Source organism: Xenopus tropicalis, chromosome 1, assembly GCF_000004195.4.
Source record: "Xenopus tropicalis strain Nigerian chromosome 1, UCB_Xtro_10.0, whole genome shotgun sequence".
NCBI classification, from domain to species: Eukaryota; Metazoa; Chordata; class Amphibia; order Anura; family Pipidae; genus Xenopus; species Xenopus tropicalis.
This window is the reverse complement of record NC_030677.2, coordinates 129,167,464-129,190,964: the sequence shown is the minus strand read 5'-3', so window position 1 is coordinate 129,190,964 and position 23,501 is coordinate 129,167,464. Positions and strand designations below refer to the sequence as shown.

Below are 23,501 nucleotides of genomic sequence, written 5' to 3'. Positions count from 1 at the left end.
GAGACGCCAGGAGAGACTTCCTGCAGTGGCTCCACAAACCTCTCCTCCAGAGTGTTTATTCAAACCTGAGCAGACTTCCTCTAGACCCTCAGAGGAACCCATGCAGCTGGGTTCTACCCGCTTATCTGCCGAGGAAAAAGTTCGTAGACGGGCTAACGGGTTGTGTTTGTACTGTGGGGATCGGGGGCATTTTCGTAGCACTTGTCCCAAGAGGCCGGGAAACGACAAAGCCTAAGCAGATCTGGGGAGTTCTGCTTGGGCAATGTCATTCCTACTCCCCAACAAAGTTCCTCTAAAGTCATGATTCCGGTCCTTTTGGGATGGGATACGAGTACTGTGGAGAGCCTGGCTTTCATTGATTCTGGGGCAGAAGGGAACTTTTTAGATGTTAACTTTGCCTGTAGACATGCTATACCCACACTTCCTTTGGTCCCTTCGGTCAAGTTAATCGCTATTGATGGTACTTCCCTAGGTCGTGGGGTTATATCTTTAAAGTCCGTAAGCTGTTCCATGTCGATAGGTTCTCTCCATGTGGAACAAGTTTCCTTTTTTATCATTGATTGCCCGAATACCCCGGTGATCTTAGGTCTCCCTTGGTTGCGTAAGCACAGTCCCCAAATTGATTGGCTAGCTAACAAGATTCTTCAGTGGGGAACAGACTGTCAGAGTTTATGCATGAAGCCTGTCCAAATTTTGGCCGCAACCTCGTTACAGGGGCTACCTTCTCCTTATTTTGCCTTTGCGGATGTCTTTTCTAAAAAAGCAGCCGAAACACTTCCCCCACATAGATCCTATGATTGTGCCATAGATTTGATTCCAGGTTCTTCTCCTCCTAGAGGTAGAACTTACCCCTTGTCTCTTCCTGAAACTCAGGCTATGGAAGAATATATTAAGGAGAATCTAGAGAGAGGTTTTATAAGACCCTCTACCTCTCCGGCAGGAGCTGGGTTTTTCTTTGTGGAAAAAAAAGATGGGGGTCTCAGGCCATGTATTGACTATAGGGGTTTAAACAAAATCACGGTCAAAAACCGTTATCCCCTTCCCCTAATTTCTGAGCTCTTTGATAGGGTTAAGGGAGCCACTATTTTCTCTAAACTTGACCTAAGAGGTGCATATAATTTAATACATATCCGGGAAGGGGATAAGTGGAAAACAGCCTTTAATACCCGTGATGGGCATTATGAATATCTAGTTATGCCCTTCGGCTTATGTAATGCTCCTGCTGTCTTCCAAGAGCTGGTAAATGATATATTCCGCGATCTTCTGGGTCGCTTTGTGGTAGTTTACCTTGATGATATTTTGATTTATTCTAATGGTCTGTCTGATCATCGTGTTCATGTTCAGGAGGTCTTACGCAGATTAAGGGAAAATCATTTGTATGCTAAATTCGAGAAGTGCATCTTTGAAGTTCCTTCAGTTCACTTTCTTGGGTTTATCATTTCCCATCAAGGTTTAGAAATGGACCCAGCCAAAGTTCAGGCTATCCTAAATTGGGTACAACCCTTGTCTCTGCGGGCCATACAAAGATTTTTAGGCTTCGCTAATTATTACAGACAGTTTATTAAGAGCTATTCCACGATAGTGGCTCCAATTACGGCTCTCACAAAAAAGGGGGTTGACCCAAGTATTTGGCCGGTAGAGGCTTTAACAGCCTTCAAATCACTAAAAGAAGCTTTTATCTCTGCTTCTGTACTCCTGCACCCTGATTCTGCCCTCCCTTTTCTGGTAGAAGTAGATGCTTCTGAAGTTGGGGCAGGGGTGATCCTCTCTCAACGTCACCCTGTGACCAATAAGATTCACCCGTGTGGTTTCTTTTCTAAAAAGTTTTCTCCTACGGAGAAAAATTATGACATTGGCAATAGGGAATTACTGGCCATAAAATTGGCATTCACAGAATGGAGACACCTCTTGGAAGGGGCTAAACATGTAGTTACAGTAATCACTGACCACAAGAATCTCCTATATATTGAATCCGCTAGACGCTTAAATCCTAGACAAGCCAGGTGGGCATTATTCTTTTCTCGATTTAATTTTATTATAACCTACAGACCTGGCGAAAAGAATGTTAAAGCGGATGCCTTGTCTAGAAGTTTTGATTCCAATCCTCTGGAGAAGTGTCAACCCGACCCTATTGTCCCTAAGGAGTTGATTATAGCTGCCTTAAGCCCAGATTTACTTTCTTCCTTGTCTAAGGCCCAGGTTCACTCTCCTTCCAACCTACCCCAGGGAAAGTTATTTGTTCCAGAAAACCTCCGTGAAGCGGTTTTTTTAGAAGCCCATGATTCTAAGTTGGCTGGGCACCCTGGTCGTTTTAAAACCTGTTCTCTTTTGTCCCGCACCCTATGGTGGCCAACTCTGAGACAAGATGTTAGTAACTATGTTGATTCCTGTCCAACTTGTCAACGCTCGAAACCTTCCAGATCCTTGTCTCAGGGTCTGTTGCAATCCCTGCCAATTCCCGAAAGGCCGTGGACTCACATTTCCATGGATTTTATTGTAGACTTACCTCCTTCCAAGGGGAATACTGTCATATGGGTGGTTGTGGATCGCTTTAGTAAAATGTCTCATTTTATTCCCCTCCCTGCCCTCCCATCTGCAAAGTCTCTTGCAGAACATTTTCTGACTAATATCTTTAGGCTCCATGGTGCTCCGCAGAATATTGTCTCTGATAGAGGGGTTCAATTTGTCTCAAAATTTTGGCGGGCCTTCTGTTTACTGATGGGTACAGATTTGTCCTTCTCCTCTGCTTATCACCCACAGACCAACGGGCAGACGGAGAGGACAAATCAGTCTCTGGAGCAGTACCTCAGGTGCTATGTCTCCAGTAACCAATCCCTTTGGGCTGATTTTCTCCCTTGGGCCGAGTTTGCATTCAATAATTCTACTCACTCGTCCACTGGTGAGTCCCCGTTTTTCGTTGTCTTTGGGTATCATCCCAGAGTTTTCTCTTTCTCTACCATTTCCTCTGATGTGCCTGCTGTTGATTCCTTAGTCAATCAGTTCTCCAGTATTTGGCAAAAGGTGCAAAAGTCATTATCCACCGCAGTAGCTGTTCAAAAGAAAGCCTTCGATAAGCATCATAAAGCATCGCCAGAATACCAGGTCGGTGATAAAGCTTGGCTTTCTTCTAAAAATATTCCTCTTAAGGTTTCTTCTTCTAAATTTGCACCCAAATATATTGGTCCTTTTTCTATTTCTGAGGTTATTAACCCGAACACAGTCCGATTAGAGCTTCCTCCCGAACTCAAAATTTCTAATTCCTTTCATGTTTCCTTGTTAAAACCTGCTAGGGTGGTTCGGCAGAGGTCTCCTCCTCCTCCTGTTTCTGTTGAGGGACAGCCCGAATATCTCATACAGAGGTTAGTGGACTCCCGCCTCTCTAGGGGTAGGCTACAATACCTGGTACACTGGAAGGGTTATGGCCCTGAAGAGAGGTCGTGGATCCCAGCTGCTGATGTTCGGGCAGATCGTCTTGTTCGACAATTTCACACCAGATTCCCTGATAAGCCTAGGGGTCCGGTGGCCCCCTCTAGAGGGGGGGTAATGTAACGATACCTGGTGGTCTAGCGGGGCGGCGGGGACGCCCGCCGCCTCCTCCGGTGCGGGGACGCCCGCCGTCATCATCTAGGCGCGCGCGCGCGCCTCTCTCTGTCCCTTATGCGCATGCGCGCTCTTGATGTGCGCGCATGCGCACTCGTGTTGTCGCCGGCGCGCGCGTGACGTCATTTCGGCGCGAAATTCAAATATTTAAAGCGCTCACTGTGCTCTATTCGTTGCCCAACGTAGGTTTTCCTTGCTGATTTCCTGGGTGCGATTCCTGTTCCTGTTCTCCTGTGTTCCTGACTTTGCCTGTATTTGACTTCTCTCGCTTGCTGCCTGTATTGACCTTTTGCCTGTTCTTGACCTTCCTTATTGCTGCCTGGACCGACCATTGCCTGCCTGACTATTCTACTGGATTCTGATTCTGTGCTGCGCTGCCTGACTGTTGCTGACCCCGGCCTGTCCTGACTACTCTAGTGTTTCCCATCTGCCTGTCATACGATTGGTTCCTGTGCTTTCTCAGAACTCTCTCCTTGGGTTTCTCACAATAAGACCTGGCGGCATCCGAGTAGCGAAGGGCTCCTCCCGACGTGAAAGGCGGCGGTTATAGGCGGAAGAGTGAGCCGAGACCAGACCCTTAGAGCCTGTTCTGAGTTTTAGGATACCACTCGTGACACTAGGTCCCATAATACAAGTGTGTAAGAGCCTATATTACATAAGTATATAAAGTATACACATACTTTATACACTTAACATCTCTTTAGCTACCTACATAGAAATTAACCTACAGATTATTAGTTTTGTCTTTCATATAATACTTTCTTGCATGGCCGGATTTGAGAATAAGGCGCCCCGAGGCCACCCCCTTTCACTGCCCGCCCAACATTTTGGCTACACCATTTGTGTGTACACTATAAATAGCTGATGTTAGCTCACTAATAAGCAGTTCATAGTTATTTAGTTTATTGGGGGGTCAGTGGAGATTGCCCTAAGATTAAACTCTTTCCACCTGTAGGGTTAATGTGCCTCTGTGGCTTTAAACCCTACCTTTCCTCTCTCCTTGCTACTGGGCAAGGATTGATGTAACTATTTGGTATTAACATATACCATATTATTGGCCCATGGCTTGACCATACCCTACCACACTTTAATATAGTGTTAGGAAAGGGGTGGTTCTTTATTTTTGGCCTGCAGCATTTGACCAGAGGTGATGTTTCCAGAAAGTCTGGGATCCACACGGCCCAGAAGGTTAGGCCCTAAGGGGACAAATAGCCTTAGAGAAGTCGGGGAGCAGGGACACTATGAATGAGGGAATAGCAAGTGCAGAATTTACCTGTTATGGCATGTTCAGAAACGTAAGACAGTCAGACTTATTTAGTAAGGGCAGTTTCTGGCTCCAACTAGGAAGTTAGAGGATTAGTCTCCTTTACAGGTTCTGCAACCTTATTGTAGGGACCACGGTTAAGACACAGGTATAACTCTAGTGTATAACCCTAGTGATTAACCCTGAACCACCGTCGGCTGTTTGGGATCTGGTCCAATAAGGTGAACATCCTAAGGACAAAAGACTATTTCCCAATACTATCCATAGTTGTGCAGAACTGTTTTATATCTATTGTACCATCTATTAATTCTGACTTGTTTTAAGCCCTCATGTGCTGTGAGTATAATTACTGAACCCTGCTAGACCATCTTTGTATGCATAAACCAGTTGCTAATTAGTTCACCAAGAGCAGTGGGAGGTTTAGTTTCACAACACCTTCCATGTAGTAAATTCCCCTTAGTGAAGGCCCATTCTGCTGAAGAGGAGTCCAATGCACCCTATGCTCTATTCATAGCTGGAATTTGTCTATTTTAGCCAAAAAGGGGTTACACACCTACCTGCCCTTGCTCTGCGCTCTGCGAAGTTATATACGTTTTTGAATAAGTTACATATGTTGTGTAAGTTTAGGGGCCCAATGATATTGCTGTGAGGCCTAATAACTAGTCAGTAGTAGTAGTTCATAAAAATAGTAAACATAATGAATTTGCTAATTAGTCAATGTAGGGGCCCAATGATGTTGCTGTGGGGCCCAATAACCAGTCATTACCCTGCTGGAAAATGAATGTAGGAGATACTCGTATAATTCAGTTAAAAGACACCAATACAAAACAGCTGATGTTAATCTATAATAAGCAGTTCATATAAATAGTTAAAATGAATAATAAAGTGCTAATAAGTCAGTCAGTTCATTGGGGGCAGTGGAATTTAACTTAAGTTTTTAATTCATTGGGGGTCAATAGAGATTGTCCCTGCAAAACTATGCCTCCAGAATGAATACTTAACCAACAGATTTTTATTATGTTAAGTGACCTGTTAAAGAATCTCGCCAAACTGGAATATATATATCAGTAAATATTGCCCTTTTACATCCTTTCCTTTGATGGGCTGTGTGCTCCCTCAGAGATCACATGACCAGAAATAATGCAGCTCTAACTGTAAAAGGAAGAAGTGTGGAAGTAAAAGGCAAATCTCTGTCTATTAATTGGCTGATGGGGCCTAGCATGTACATGTGCCTTGGCTGTTTGTGTGCACTGAGAATCTTATGATCCCAGCCCTTAATTCTTAAAATGGCAGTTTTCTATTTAGGAGTACCCAAAAGCACATAATCCTAAAAAAGTATATTAATATAAAAATAGTTTATTTGGATGAATCAGGGCTTTATATATGAGCTTGTTTATTCAGTATATTTTTATAGAGACCTGCATTGTTTGGGGGTATAGTTTTTCTTTAAGAAACTTTTATGGCCTCTGTTTGCCTAGTCACTTCACTAACTTCATTGGATGACATCCCCATTTTCTCATTAATGGACTCCCAAGTATAAGTTTAATTGGCTCACTACTTTGAAAAGTTTGGACATTACTTATAAACCCATTCTCTGCTTTTCTGTAACTCTGTTCTCATCGCATTTGGCCAGTGCTTGTCATAACTTTGGGAGTTCACAAATGTACCTGATATTCTTTCTAGCAGAAAACAGTGTTTACCTGTGTCTCTTTATTATGCTTGGTGGGATCCTTCTCATAGCTTTCTGCATAGATCCTTAAGGTAGTTCCCATGGTACCTGAGGAACTGATTCGGAAGATTATCCTTGATCCATCTGCAAATATAATTCGAAGACCCTAGGAAAAAAATGTATGAGTAGAATTTTCAGTGGACTAACTAAATGGAAAAAAGCTACTGAAAAAATGTTTATGAATTTTTGCCTACAGTCTTAAAGCAATCCACAGTATATGAATGTAACATATTTTTAGTAACTATTGACACCTTGAAGCTTTTTCAAAGATTGCAGTCATCAGTTAAATGTAAAGTCTAAATGAGAGATTTTCTAGTTTTCATGGTCCAAGCTCTCCTTATCCACAAAAATGCCCATATCCTCATTTACAGGTCCAGATTTGTGGCCTTACCACAAAGGCCTGGGCTTAGGGCAGCACAATTTAAGGAGTGGCTATTTGGAGTAATGGGTCTAGGCAAGAGGCAGATCTCTGCATGTCCTGTCCCCTGTGCTCCAGGTGTAAGTCCAAAACGATGCACATGTGTGTAATCCTGGGGGGTGGGGTGGCACGATGAAGGCTACCAGCCTTTGGGCACGCTTTACCAGAAATCCAGACCTGTTCGTTCAGCAGTTATGTTACTTCTACCAAATTAAGTGCATTATCTTGCATTTATCAACTTTAAATCTCATTTGCTAATTTGCAGCCCAGTTCTCCAGTTTAGTGTGTCTGCACTAAAAACTACCGTAACCACCTGAGTGTGTGCACAAAAAGCAGTGCGGATCAGACATTGGCCTGAAAAACAACTGCTTTATGTTTTTTAGGTTGACCTCTGATTTGCCCTGCAACATAGGCACTGAGAGAAGCAAATATATGCACTGTGTGTACTTGGCCTAAGTTTTCATTTTAGCCATTTAATTGTGTGCTCTACTTGTTGAAGAAAAGTTGCTTGCTATACAACAATATACTTTATTACTACGTTTATTGATCAGATTTCCTTTCCACTTTTTTTTTTTTTTTTTTTTAAATGAAGGTGACAATGTTAAAGCTAATTTTGTGCACAGATCATCATTCTCTGCCAGTTTGCATTTATACATATGGGAGTGACCTGAAATATTTGTTTTGGAGGAGGCATCCGATTTCATACAAATGAGTGAGTCACTTTGTGTTGTTTTTAGTGCACAGCAATTCTGTGCTGTACAATTCCTGGTTCCTTGCATACTGTCCCTTAACATACTGCATCTTAGCCTATTAAATACTCTATATTAGACATATTAAACTGTCCTGTAATATTTTCAAGGTGTTAATTTTTTGGAGGAGAGAATGAGCTGAAACCTGAGTTGAGTTGATCCCTGATCAAATGTAGATGATAAGAGCTGAGTTCCTTTGCATGCTGCAACCTACATCACAGCATACAGAAGCATACTAAAACTTCACATATATTTATGCTTGCAGCAATGGGTAATACCTTTGTGGCACAAGCCAATCTATGCATAAATCCTTGCAACCAATGTGTTCACACTGATAAATGACATACCATTTTTAGTTTAACCACTAGGAGTCACTGGTTTCACTAAATTGGTACAGTTTTCAAGAGCAAAGTCCTCTGCACATACATATTGCACTTCCTTACGTTATTTGTCGACAGAGCTCTGAAATATACTGTGCAGCAATTCATGCTACTTAATATACATATTTTCATTTTTTGTGTTTATAATACAAAGCTAGCAAGTAATGTCCTTGATGCCTTTTTAGATCACTACAGAAATCATAGAGGTTGTGAATCCATAAACTTCTAACTCATCCAAACACTAATCTTGCTCAAAACATTTGGGCAGTTATTTAAAAAAATCCAGTGATCTTCAAAATTGTCAATTTCCATGAACAAAAATGCATTGCTTGGTGGTCTAACTTCTCACAAGAAGCAGGGTCTTGATAAAAATGATTGGTTTTGACTGAAACTTCACTTTTGGGCGCACTGATCAGCTGTGTAAAGGATTTTTTGAAGGTTCCAAAGTGAAGCGGCCGTTCTAAAGGAATGTGTTCCTGTATCCTCCTCTTCCTGTTTGCCAGTTGCCATAGCAATCCCATAGAGTGCAGGTGTTAGTGGAACAATGTCAGTTTGGCACAGAATGCAGAAATGTCCCAGTGAGTAAAACAGAGGGGCAAGGTCAGCAGAAGTGCATTAAGTGTAACTATTTAGTATAGTGTTGTATCGTGATCTGGTATTTGATCGCACAGATTTTCTCCTTGTCAGTGGCTTAAAGGAACAGTAACACCAAAAAAATAAAGTGTATCATATTAACTTATTATGTACTATTGACCTGCACTGATAAAAGTTGTGTGTTTGCTACAGAAATCCTACTATAGTTTATATAAACAAAGCTGCTGTGTACCCATGGGGGCAGCCATTCAATTTGTTAAAGAGGAAGAAAGGCACAGGTTATATAGGAAAAAACAGATAAGCCATGTAGATTCCCACTGAATTCTACAGAGCTTATCTGTTATCTGCTATGTAACCTGTGCCTTTTCTCCCTTTTAACAGGTTAAATGGCGGCACCGTGGATACACAACAGCTTTGGTTATATAAACTATAGTAGCAAATGCACAACTTTTAGGGCTGTGACAGTCGCCGCACAACAAATCTCCCTTGTCGTGTGCAACTAATCTCCCCGAAATGCCATCCCACCAGCTAGAATGTAAATCACCAGTGGGATGGCATATGCCGCGCCATGATTTGTCGAAGTCGCGGAAGTTTCCTCTCAAGGCAATTTACATTCTAGCCGGTGGGATGGCATTTCGGGGGGGATTAGTCACCCACGACAAGGGAGATTTGTCGCACGGTGACTAATCTCCCTGTCTGTCACAGCCCTTACCAGTTCAGGGCAACAGTGCATTATATTTTCTTTACTTTAAAACACTTTAAATGTTTTGGTGTTACAGTTCCTTTAATGAAAAAGCAATATGCAGTGTATGTTATCAAAATATAGTGATGCTAACTCCTAGCAGTGGACTTTGTTTTTAAAACAAAATCTGGCTAATACCAAATCCAAACATTGACTGAATAACAAATAACCAAATAGCCCTTATTACCTTTCACTCCTGGAGTGATCTCACTTGCCACTGCTGTCACTAGACAGTCTAGGGGGCTGATTTACTAAAAGTCCTTTTTTCTAATATACTTGACATGATATAAATTTAAATTAAACTCAATCATTGTTGTATTTATAAAATGTCACAATAATGCTGCTATTGGTCATACGATCATTTTGAGTTTACGTTCGAAAATGTACAAATTTTTCCAGCCAAAATTATTGTTAAAATTCGAGTTCAAATGGACATTAATTTCCATGAATCCTCTTTATTTTTCCCAAACAGGAATTGCTCCAGCAGCCATTGGGAGCATTGGGGCTCCTTCTTGGAAAACAATACTATGTTTGTTTCACTTGAAACTGGATGAAATAGAAAACAATGAAGGGATTAACTTCCCCTTGAAGCTGGATCAAATAGAATACAATAATGGGATTAACTGCCCAGTGAAAGTGTGTGAAATAGAAAACAATGAAGGGATTAATTTTCCCTAGGTATCAACCTCCCCAATTGGTCTGGCCACATGGTCTTGCTGCTGCCTTTGATGTTCTCAGGCCAAAAAAGAGGAAATGCCTCAGCAAGGCACTGTCTTATATAGGCTTGCAAGTGAGAGTTTGGGTACTATGTTTCTGTGCGCAGTGGTACAAGCACTCCTTCCTTGCCTAATTTGCCTTCTCCCACGCAGGTGCATTAATAAATGTAAATAAAGATTTGGAGAGAGTACAATGGGCCCATGATCACATTGAGCCCCTAGGCTATAGCCTAGGGATGCCTAGACATTAATCCGCCCCTGTGCATTTGAGCACAGTGCCTTATGTGAATAAAAGGGTAAACTTTAGTACCTTATGACAGCATTTCTATATGGGATTATTCAATGGTGTATACTACTGAGATCCCTATTCCAGAAACCCATTAACCGCAATGCTCCAAATGATAGGAAAACCTATTGTATATTCTTCATGAAAATGATTTATTTATATGTAACAACATTTTATATATGGGCTGTTTTATGTGATATATGATACAAGACCTGCAATGTTCAAGGGTATAGTTTTCCTTTAAGTACAGAGCCACTCAGCCTTGCACCTTGTACCTAATTTTCACAGAGGCCTCCTTGCACTGCACTATGGGTTAGCAAACAAAAAAAAACCCACCTTCCTGATCCACAATTTTTCATATCTTTGTCTATAATGCGGAAGGTGAATTAAAGCATGTACAGAATTATGTGTTGTAATAACCAGTGAGTGTGCATATGAGCAAATGTTTATTATTCTTTCTATCAAGCTTCAGAATGTATCCTTGGGGTTTGCAGTACAAGCCCCTGTAAAGAGCTTTCTACATAAATTCCTAGAGTTGCCTATAACTAATCCTGGTAAACAGACATGCTCTAAATAAAAGACCTGAATGGCAAATAAACAACCGTTATTAATATATAACAGAACAAACTCAGTGGGAGATTGTGATAATCTTAGTGCTCTTCTTGCCCCAAGCATGCTCTCTGGGAGGCTGATATTTATATCTTGTAGTGTGTTACACTAAGATTTGATATAAATGGTTTTATCCAAAGAAGCAGGCTGCTCAAAAGTTATTTATTTGTGTGTTTCATCTTCCTCTGGTAACAACTGTTTCTTTTGGCAAGCTGAGATGTGCACATTCATCACTCCCACTGTTGCTGGGAATTAAGCACTGGGTCTGAAGGCCCTCCCGCCTGTACACATATGTAGACAGAAAGCCATTGGTACTCTAGAGATTAGTGCTGACCCCACAGGTATTTGCATTTAAACACAGCAGGCAATTACTTTATTATAAATTACTATAAAATTAACTGGAGAAGGTTATTTTGTATTTTTAAAAACATAATATTCATACTATATTGGCCTCAAACGGACATTTAGCCCTATTTACTAATAGTGTTTGGCAATTTGGTAAAACTCCCCAAAAAATCTTATTGGACACATTACATTTCTTATAGATCTGGGACTATATGTTTTGCTTGTGACTTTTTTTAGTTAAGGTGGGAATCATTCCATCGATCTGGCAAGTACCATTTTTCAAGAATTTTGCTAGCCTTGCTATAAGGTAGAGTCTTCTTATTCTTCAATAGTCTAGGATACTCTGTAGACTACATAAATACATTTTAGAATTGGAAAGGGGATCTAAAAAAGGGTGAGCCGAGATGAATTTATTATAGGTTCATGTTTTGCTCTGAGCATATCCTAAGATGATGATCATCATGGACCATCATTCTTCAGAGTAAAGGAATGGCTTAGGCTTTTCTATGGTCATAATTCTTAACAGGACAGGTATGTAATTTATTATCTTAAAATGTTTTTAGCACATTTAAGATATTATGATCCAAATTAGGAAAAGACCACATATCTAAAAACCCCAGGTCCCAAGAGTTTTGGATAATAGATCCTATGTCACTTGAATTTTTTTAACCAGGATATATACAGTTTATACACACTATATATTATTCCTGTACTCCCTTAACCTTTTTCTGCAGAAACAACTTACTCACGCTGTGAGTTTTACACTAAAAACAGGAGCAATTAGTGGCAACAGGTAAATATTGTCATGTATGGATTAGATAGTGATAGAACTTGAATGTGCCAAACTGCATAACTGTTTCTTAGCAGAACAAAAAATATCAGGTTTAGGGATCACTTATATTATATATTATCTCAAATTATTTAAAAAAAAACATATACAAATCCACTAGATTTTTGTTTATTTTACAGCTGCAGACAAAGAGGGAAGACCCTTTATGTTCTGGCCTAAAAGTGGCCTTTCTGAGGGATTCTTATAGAAATCTGGAGTGACTGAATTAAATATACATAGGATAGCAAAAGTACACTTAATTACCATGCAGTGAACTTAAGTAAAAAATTCCTTAAAAAGTCAAAACAGCTTTTAAAACCATACAATTCTTTCATTTATAAAAAATGTAATGTACCACAACTCACCGACCATCTACAGCAATACTGACAACACCACCAAAAATAGGACAGATGATAAAATACTTTTTGTTCTCAAGCAACAATAATTGATGTTGGTAGCAGTCACAAGAAGGCTTTACAAGTAACAGCAACAAGAATGTGTCCTTTAGGCATCATGACTGTAACTATGACATGGAAGCATCAGCTGAGACACTTGGGGCCTACTTGCTTAAACAATCATAAAGTAAACGCTGTGTGAGTTTGCTAACTTATGCTGGGTTTCAAATGGAAAAAGCTTTGTTACCAAAAAACCTGTTCAGAAGCCCAAAGGGCTGGGCAATCATAAATCTGTCCCCCTTTGTTTACTAAGGAATGCTAAAATACCTTGTTGCACTATGTTTAACTCTCAAATTTAAACAGATGACCACCAGATTGTAAAGCAATGGTTGACTGGGTAGACAGTTGGACTGATCATTCTTGCAATATAACCTGTGGCCCACCTTCCTGCATGTCATTCAAAGTACAACTCTCAATTTCTTGCCAGTTGCCACTTTTGATATAGCCTAGTAATGTCTTAACAGATCCTTACCTGTTTTTTTGATACTGTTCCATCCACAGGGTCCACATACTCAAAGCTGTCTGTTTTTTCCACACTGAACACATGACTTCCAACAGCAAACTTTTGATTAGCGAAAGACTTCTCTGTTATGACGGCCTCTAAATCTTTCATTATAAAAACTGCAGTTCGGGGATCCAAGGCTTCATAATCAAATCTGTTACAAAACAAGTACATGTACAGGAATGACCTACCTGCAACTTACAGTCCTATGGTGAGTAAACCTGTTGAATATGACTATGCTACCCAAGTTTCACATACTAAATTCCACGTTACCTCCCAGATACAAAGGCACCTAAGTTATTTTTCGTCCTAAACCAAATTCTTTATACCTGTCTTTCTGCAGATAGATCTAGGGACTGTGAAGCTTCTATTGGCTAACCAGCTTTATTCTTGTTATACATATCATACATACGGTACTTGCACACACTACCTATCCGATCACATAAACACATAAACTCTTAATGCTTTTCCAAATCAGCGATATTAAGTAATATATGTTAATAAATAATTATACAATATTCCAGGGATATCCAGCCTGTTGCTCTCCTAACATTTAGCATTACATTGAATGGCCCTTTTATATAATTCACTTAAATGAGAATTCATGTGTTAAAATGTTAATTTTACCTATTTGCCAATATACTCTATTAATCTTTTATTTAGCACAAGACCAATGTTACAATGTAATTATTTTATAGTCTTACATTTGTGGCCAGCAAACTTCCATAAGTTAAGGTTATGGTTATGTTTCCAAAGATAATACCTGCAGAAATAATGGCGTCCAAACTTTGCCCAGTGATCTTGTACAATCTCTTCAACACTCTGCTTTCGTGCTGCCATGATGGAAAGCCAAATCAAAACAGACCAAAGTCCATCTTTTTCTCTTAGATGATCAGATCCTATAGAAAGAAAATGATACAAATAAATGTTAATTCATAAAAAAAACAGACTTTATTAAAAATTAAAATAGACAAAAAGGGGAATGTATAGTTGTCAGTAATATAATACAATGTAGTCAGTCATAATTTAAAGAAAATATGTTAAGACTTCTAAAGCTCTGCAGAATCTAAAATGTTACCTAAAATGTTTTGCAGCATTGGCCCCTTAGAATTAACTTTACTAGTATTTGTTTTATAATCTACCTTAAAATGTTGTCACACTCTAGAAGCCATGGAGATTGATGTAATGTAAGAACCCTGAACAACATGTCAGGATCAAACCCCGCTCAGCATGTAAGGGGACAAAATGTTATTTCACATATAAGTAGCAATGGACAGGTCTGGCCAGTAGATGGCAGCAACTTATAAAGCTAGCCACTGGGAGAGCATGTAATGATAAAAAGGAACAGGAAACTACTGCAGGCTGGCCAGAAGGACAGAGTAGGCCTGAAAGGGCCAAAGGCAAATATGTTTCTGTATTGGTACTCATTGTATTGTTTCACTGCTTAGTTTAGATAGTTCAATATGTAGGCTGTAGGAAAGTGAACTAAACCTTTAAACATATGTGGGCCTAAACTGCCAAAATTAATGCACAGAGCTGATTCCAATCACATCACCTGACCTTTATGTGGCCATCATTGTCCAGTTAGATTTAGAAAAACAACTGCTTAAGGCACTGGAGCAGAAAGAGTTGAACTTCACAGTGTATCACATGCAGCCAGGTAAATAAGTTAGGTGCATATCTACCCAAACCCCACCATTCATATTGCATATATACCCTCTATTTGCAAGTGCCCTCACATTTTCCTAAAACAAATGGAAGGTGTCACCCGGCAGCCATTTTCATACCTCCCAACATTTTGAAAACAGAAAGAGGGACAAAAATAAATGGCGCGCACCGCGCCCATTTTTGCAGCCAGACCCCCTAAATACCACTCCCATTTGACTAAATTTGGCAGGTTATTTATAGTTTGAACACATTTCTGGGAGTTTTGGGGTCCTGTTTTAGGTGTTATTACAGTTTTGCTGAAAAAGGTGAAATGCCCTTTAAGCTGTGAGTGCCAGTTCCCCCAAGAGACCTTAGTTACAATTGTATCTCAGTGCAGGGGGGACTCTGCCAAAACCTACTTATTTAATTAAAAGCGAGACAACAACGATTCAGGTGCAGGTGACGCTCGTTAAGATTTCTGGGCTCTCTGCCAAAAGCTACTTTTAATTAAATTTGTATCTTTTTTAGCTTCAGTAGGCGATCGCAGGGAAATGTGGGACTTTTCAGTAAGAATCCGGGACTGCAGGTTGAGCTGTCAAAAGAGGGACTGTCCCGCGAAAATCAGGACAGTTGGGAGGTATGCATTTTTCCTCTCACACATCTTCAGTGACTTTTTCATCTGCAAACAGCACGTTTTCTGTAAGGTATATGCAATGAAGAGTGCACTATAATAGAGTTAAGCTTAAGAGGTTAGGGGAAGAAACATGTTTCTCCAGCAGAGTGCACAGCTATGGCAGTGGTTCTATGGAAACGAGCAGTGCCATCTCTTCATTGGTTTGCTGCAAAGTATGTGGTAATTATTATTCCTAGTGAAACCCCCCGCCCCCCGAGGTGTGCTCCTCAGTGTCCACTAGGTGGAGGCACTGCGTTAAAATCCCAGTTCCCAGTATCTTTCACTATTGCAAAGAGAACTAAATCTCCTGCTTAAGCAATTATACAGCCCAAAGAAGTGAGTGTGCCAAGAAAGGGTTACATTAGTTATTGCTCATACTGTGACTGGGTGGCAGTTTTCATAAATGTACCCTGTATTGAGCTTAGGGGTGAGGAAAGGGGCACTTTACACAGAGTAGCTTGGCCGCACAAGAGAAAAAAATCTAAAACAATCAATGTTGTACATCGCTAATCAGCTATTACCTGGCAAAGTAATTTCATTTTTATCTAAATGAGTAGCACCTGTTTGTGTCCTCTGTGAATATTTAAGAGGTCACTATTCATTGCAATAAATGCTCAGGCTGCTTGTGCGAGTATAAAAGTTGAGGACTTCTTGAAATCATCCATTTATCTGCAAAAGCTGCTGCCAAAAGGCAGTTCTCAGTGAGACAGTTTCAAGGCTGTCTGCCCTTTTATAGTAGAAGAGCTGCGTTTATTTACTGGACAGAGCAAATATCTGATGCTGTAAAATAGCAATGTCATGTTTCATAGTTTCATCATCTAGCAGCTGGTTTTTTATTAGCAATTTAACAGAAAAAGATTTTACATCTCAAAATTGGTTCAGAAGAGAATTTTCAGTTAAATGTGATTTCTGATAATCTGCAAATCTTGCTTAGCTCTATGAAATCGCAAGCAATTTTGCCAGAAAAGACAATTTTGACCATGCAAGGGTTCAAAAACTAGCTTTTAAAGGACATGTAAACCCCACACACAAAAACGTAATCAGTGAACAGCCTCTTTGAAATCTTTCAATACCTGCCACACTGGTTATCCAGAGGCTGCTTTTACTACCTTAAAGAGTTCCCACAGCGGTCTGTGATGCTACATAATCAGGTGCAACAAATGGGGTCTGGTGGCACCCTAGGCACTGAACCTAAGCCTACCCCCACCTTGCAGAAGTGACATCAGATGTAACGACGTTACTTCCACCGACATGCAACTGTTTGCGCAATACCCCTCACCCACCACCCCAGCTCCAGCGCTAAATTTACAAGCCAAGTCCCCGGCAGTGGGGTCTATTATATGGGCAGCCCCCTTAAGCTTTACTCTAGTCTATCTTTTTGTTGCCTTTAAGATTGCTAGGCAATTGCCACCTAATTCTATACATGACACAACTGTAGCCTTTTTTCTGATATTTATGAGGTAGGTAAAGTCTTCAAGAAAACCTTAATATATAATCAAGAAAACATCCCCACTTCCTGAAATAGCATCAATGTCCTTAAGGGAGTTGTTTAAGTTTGAGTTAACTTTTAGTAATATTCTGAGACAATTTGCAATTGGTCTTCATTTTTTATTATTTGTAGTTTTTTAATTATTTCAGTTTTTATTCTGCAGCTCTCTCAAGTTAAAAGTTTTAGCAGCTATCTGGTACCTTAGCAACCAGGGATAAGTTTTAATGACAGACAGGAATATGATGTTATGCAAGCCTGGTTGAATCTGAAAAGCATAAATACTGAGGGTCACCCAGAACAGGGGAAAAAGGTGCTGAGAGTATTAAGATGCTTTACAGAGAAGTTAAGCTTCATACTGAGATTGCTTTCACTCAGTTTTCACTCAGTCCAATGACAAAATAACGTGCAATTAATAAAAAAAAATATTGTTACCTATATATGTATACCCCACCCTTTCTTTATCTATATCTATATCCATACATATTTTTTTTACAAATCACAGTCAACTATCATTTAGACCCTTGCAACAAAAAATATGGTTTAAAAATGTGTTTGGCTTATGTTGAACATATATGTACATTACACACTTTCTATGGGCTGTATAATGCAAAATACAGTTACATTGTACACTGCACAATAAGCTTCTAACCATTCATTTACAATACAGGAGCTTCTATGCTTCATTTGGTGTACTGTCCTGGTTTATGGAAGGTTTACCTGTGCCAAAGCTTTCTTCACCACAAAGAGAACATCTTCCAGAGTCCATCAAATTTGCAAAATATTTCCAACCAGTTGGAGTTTCATAGACTGGAACTTTCATTGCTTTTGCAACTCTGCAAAATGAAAGCCAAAGATATATATAAGAATTAACATTCTCCATGCAGTGCTTCTTAGCTACTGATAATTAACAGATGATAATTTATTTTACCTGAAATAGGTGCAACTTTACAGTTTCTTTTTTTAAAATATATCTTGCTGATTACTCCATTACATATAGGTGATACATGATTGTAGAGTGAAAAAAGAAGGCTGTGGCAGTGAAGGTGTCAGGTTGGACTGGGCAGGTGGGACACTAGAAAAAATCCCAGGGAGCCCTGATGACCCAGACCCACTCCCCGCTGCCCTCCCCTGGTCATGGTGAAGCATAATTGTTGGGGGGGGGAAGGGGCTGGCAGTGGGTGAGCAGGGGATCGGGACTCCTAAGGGAGTGTGGGGGCCCTGAGGGGGTGTGGGGGCCCTTGGGGTAGCAGCCCGGTGGGCCTCACACACCCCAGTCAGACTTTAGAAAGCGATCTTTAAGTCTGCCCTAGTTCTGTACCAATGTGTGCTTTCCCAATTAATACTTAAAGGGGACCTGTCACCTTAAGAAATAATTCCAAATTGTTTTCTATTGTGTTTGTCAAGCAAAATAAACTTTACTTACACTATATAAATTATTTTAATCTTATTTTCTTCAGCCTTGGAATTCATAATTGCAGCAAGCAGGCAGGGGCCATTTTGTGGACACTGTTATCAAACCAGGCATTGCATCCTGCCTATATTTTGTTTATGTGCCAGTATGGGGGGACCTGTTACCCATGTCCATGCACTGGTTACATAATTACATGGTGAGGAGGGAGGGGGAATGTGAGAAGTGCAGCTAAAAAGTTCTGAATTGAAAGTGAAAGTAACTGTCTGCCCCACCCCTATGCCTAAGGCATAGAGGCGGGGCAGGCAATATATGCTTTTATAATGGGTATGGATGTGGTAATAAAAAAATGATTTTGGGTTTCATGTTTAATTTGAAAAGGGCTTTTATTATACAGCTTTTTGTGTCTGGGTGACAGGTCCACTTTAACCTAGGACAATGCAGGAACTTGGCTTCCAGTGCATTTGAATCAGAAAAACTGAAAAGAATGGGGATAGGATACCTTTTACAGTGGTAGTAATGTGTTAAAATGAAATTGCCGTATCTGAATGATTGAATGAGGAGGGTATTGGTATTATTATTTAAGGTATATATCTGGGTCAAGGTGCTTAGTGTTTGTTTACTGATGTTGCAGTTTCTTTATGTAACATTACTGTTCTGATTAGAAAAAAGTTTCCATTAGTTTGTCCAGATTACGTCAGCACTTTAGCACTGCATGAAATGCACTGCACATTTGTTTCCCCTACTGAATTTCAGCAAGACTCCCTTGAGGATTCAGATCCGCCGTCTGAGGAATATCATCTTAATTTGTTGATATTTTATGACTCCCAACATGCTGAGAGAATCGTTTATATCTTGGAATGTCTGTGATCAGTAAAGGCAAAGGATTCATAACTGCTCTCAGTTAGTTTATTGCATTGCACAGCCCCTGCACCCTCTCCTTTCTTGCGCAGATTCATGACCAAAACAAGCATGTAAATAATCAAAAGTCTTAAAAGCATACAAAAGCTATTTTAAAATAAATATTACTGCTAAGCAGTAGCAGCCATTGGCATGCCACATGTCACCATTAGCAGCATGTTTGCTGTATCAAGTTTATCTCTTGGATCTTCTGAGTAATTCTACTATCTACAAATATAATTTTGTTTTCTTTTTGGGACAACTAATATACAATTAAAACTATATAACCCTTCTGGTAACTTAGCTATGAGTATCTTCTTTTATTTAATGCATATTCTTTTAATTTAATGTTGGGACCTGCACAACAGTTTTGCTAACTTAGTATTACGTAGATTTATTTCTTTAAACATGGCCTTTACTAATTGGGTCCATCTCCACTGTATAGAACATCTTAAAATGATCTGTTACAATTATGTGTGCATTTCTCTACCAGTATGGGTGGATACTGGGGCTGTATGAATTATTTTGATTTAATTAAAAGGGGTCCTCCACCCAAAAATTGATTCTTTTTTAAAAATGTCTATAACACTCGTTACAAGGTCTGGATTTGTGGCGAGGCGACAAAGGCCCGGCCCTAGGGTGGCACAAATTTAGGGGCGGCATGCTACCCAAACATGCCACTGAAACTTTGCTCACATTCAAAGCAATGAGGGTGGCCTTGGGATGCCATATTAGCAAATCCAGCCCTGCTTGTTACAGTGGTGTAGCAGTAGGAATTCTCATTATCTCTAGTTTCTTACAGTGTGAACTGTAATATTTTGTGGGTAATAAAGCTACAAACTAGGGTAATAAGACAAGGGGGACCAGGTGCAAAAATTGATTCTAAGCAACTTTACAGTATATAGCTTGATTATATGTGTACATGTAATTGCCCTAAAATGAAAGAAAGAAAGCAGCTGACTTTAAAAGGGCCAAGGCAATGACGTAAACAAGCAGAGCAATGATGTAGGTAGGAAGGTCGATGACACATATGGGTGGGTTGATGACCTGCATTGGTGTCTCCAAAATGGGGCAGAAAAATGGAGTATTGGGTTGGATCAGGGTTTAAATGCATGGGTCGGGGCAGAACATGAGGGTATTACATGAGCGTATTTTCCAGCAACTATATTGCTGGTAAATTTGTAATAACTGCCCCAGGCTCGGCTGGTGTTTTACTGCCTAGACAGGTGAAATATCGGCTGGTTGGTAACTTTACTTGCACCTAGTCCTTTTTGAAATTCAAACTGAGATCCACATCTTTCAATGGATCTTCAGATTGTAAGCTCTTGCAATTAGTGTGCCCTGGTCCTATTTTCACTTTGTATCTCTTGTTTTTTAATAATTGTAAAACTCAAGTTTGTTATAAATGAATGTAAAGTACTTTGTAACCTTTACTGTGGAACTTGCTGGCACTATATAAATAAATGATGATGATGATGATGATGATGATGATGATGATGATGATGTTCAGCCCAGTGCAAAATTAGTGGTCTTTACTTGCAATACCTGATAAATATATATGTTCAGGGAATACAGATTTTCAAGGGCCACCCATTTGCAAAGGCCTACCATGAAGGGTGCAAGTTATGCCTGCCAACTCATAAACTGCAACTGATGGCAATCATAGGGAAATTTATATTCACCTGTGCAATTTTCAGGACATAACTTCAGAGGAGGTACATTTTTAGTGTATTCACTTAATGGTTTAGAAATAAAAGTTTAAATCATCTCATAACCCCTTGTAGATCTGGGGGGGAGGGTGGAAGCTCATAGAATTTAGAGAATACCACTGCACTCTTGCAGTTCATATTTGTAACCTTAAAAATACTGTAGAAGTGGGATGTGTAGGGTAACTTTATATCTTACAAAGACATATTTTCAATTTCCACTGTGTCCCAAACAAACACACATCTGCATTTCCCCCCAATCTGTACCACTCATGGAGAAACAATATACTCCTAACTTCATCATATTTTAAAGCCAGTCCTTGAGCATTAAATAAGGATATGTTCTCTGGGACAGCTGCCAGAATCTATTTGTTTGTTTTAGAATGGCTGGCATGCTTTCCTAAGAGACCCAACTCCAGACATGTCTTTAGCTTTGCCTGCAGCATTTCATGCTGGGATCTCACAAAGATGGCTTTATATGATATATTTTCCAAATTATTTTATGGCCATTTGGGTTTTTACCAGATGCAGATATTTTTTGTGCAAAGCTGGGACAGCTTTAAAATAAAAGCCCAGTAATAAGTTTTACCAGTTAAGTCTGTAAGCAGGTCACATATAGCTGGAACAGGCTGCTTTAAATAAAGTTGCAGTAGACTACTATCAACAGAACACACTGTACACACATATGTATGTAAACCAAACGTATACATTTATTGCATCAGTTTTTACAATGGTTAAAAAATTTTTCTGTTTCTCAGATCTCTATTTTTTTCTCTAGGTTAACACATCTCCACATGGGAAATCACCCAGAAGTTAAAGAGGCACTACTTAATTCTTTAGACTTTGTTGTGCCCACAGTGCACTTCTCTCCTGTCCTTAGCAGCAATCCTATAGGTTCCTGCTAACCTATTTTTACTTGCTACTGTTGCTAACTAAACCACAATTGGGATCCTGCCTTACTTACTAACCTCCTCAATGGGACCGCAGCTGCTCTTATTAGCTAACCTCACTGCCTATTTCTTCTGAGGCAGGTTACCACCAGCCCCTAGCTTCTCTTACAATGTAGGTAACAAACTAGGCTCAAATTAGGCTCTTTCTAGCTCTGCACACCCTTATATTTTACACTTTCTAAACCACCCCTAGCTATGTCCATCTTAGGTATTACTGCCATCTTCCAGAACTGCACAGTGTGCAGAATGCATCAGAGGAGAACCAAAGGTAAAATCATTTGGGGGATTCCAAAATGTTAGGCACCCTATTATAATCGCACATGCGCAGCAGCTGAATTTAAAGAAGCTGGCTATTTTACTGTACTGCACATTTGCCTTCCTGGGCCCAGACAATCATGATGAATGAGCTCCTATAAAAATACCCCAGGTGTGTAGTTTTTTAGCAAAAAGGAGCACTGACTCAGTATCAAGTAAGTGATTATAATCACTGGGGGATGCCTAACAATGTGGTACTCCCCAGTGATTGTACCTTTAGTTCTCCTTTAACGGCTAACTAAACATGCAGGATGTAAATTTCCAAAAATCCTAATTGTAGGGACCCATAGGGTTAACAGCCCCTATGGACTGAATTCCCCTACAAGTGCTGTTCCCCTAGTTGCTAGACAGTAACCTTTTTTTAACTGGATTACCTTATTTTGTTATTGACCAGGTTAGTGACTGCTTACTATCATACATTAAAATAGTGATTGGAAAGCGGTGGTCCTTCTTCTTTGGCCTTCAATTTGCTGACCCAGGTGGATGCGTCTGGGGAGTCTGGTGTCAACAAGGCCCAGTAATAAGTTCTGACCTAGAGGGACAACCATCTAAAGAAAGTCCAGGGAAAAGGGGCCCCGTGAAGGAGGTTTAGTAAGATTACAGAACTGGCTTTGTTAGAAGTTCCTTTTTGGGATGTGAGATAGTAAGGCAAGCTAGAAAGAGCAGCTTTGTGCTACACCTAAAGATTAGGAGATTGTATCACTACTCAAAAAGTTAACACTGAAGGGGATCTGGACAGGTCTGGACTAGGATTCAAAATAGGTCCTGTCATTTCAAGTACACAGTGGTTCTAACAGCCCCCCACCAGCCCAATAAATAGTGACTGTCTACAGCATCTTACAGCAGCCTCTCCTGCATTTGCCAGAATCCACAACAAGCCAGTTGGGGCCTAGATCTGGACCACTAGCTGGTAGCCTTAAAGTAGTGTATCTTAACCTAGCAAGCATCTCTGTGGTGGTGTCACAATTGCTGGCTCTATCCTTGACTGTATCTGAGTAGAGAAAGCCATGAAAAAAGGCAATTTTAGGCTGAACTCCTCTCCATGTTGGCTACACACAGGCAGAAGCTGTACTTTTCAGTGCAGATACAAGAAGCCACTGAGTAGAGTGGATCCACTTCTCTCTGCCCTATTAAAGCCCACAGGCAGATAGAAGCTTTGGAAATACTTTGTATGAACTTGCCCTTACTTTAGTAT

At 40.1% G+C, this 23,501-nt stretch overlaps 1 protein-coding gene across 1 annotated transcript in view; it reads right to left on the bottom strand.

Moving 5' to 3' along the window:
* Window positions 1–23,501, bottom strand: part of pgm5 (phosphoglucomutase 5) — a 73,303-nt gene that overhangs the window by 5,534 nt on the left and 44,268 nt on the right. The window contains exons 7-10 of the mRNA NM_001130233.2: window positions 17,745–17,860; window positions 13,982–14,117; window positions 13,189–13,372; window positions 6,565–6,699 (exon numbers count right to left, since the gene is read on the bottom strand). Coding sequence (NP_001123705.2) covers window positions 6,565–6,699; window positions 13,189–13,372; window positions 13,982–14,117; window positions 17,745–17,860 — 571 coding nt within the window. The remainder of the gene's footprint in view (window positions 1–6,564; window positions 6,700–13,188; window positions 13,373–13,981; window positions 14,118–17,744; window positions 17,861–23,501) is intronic.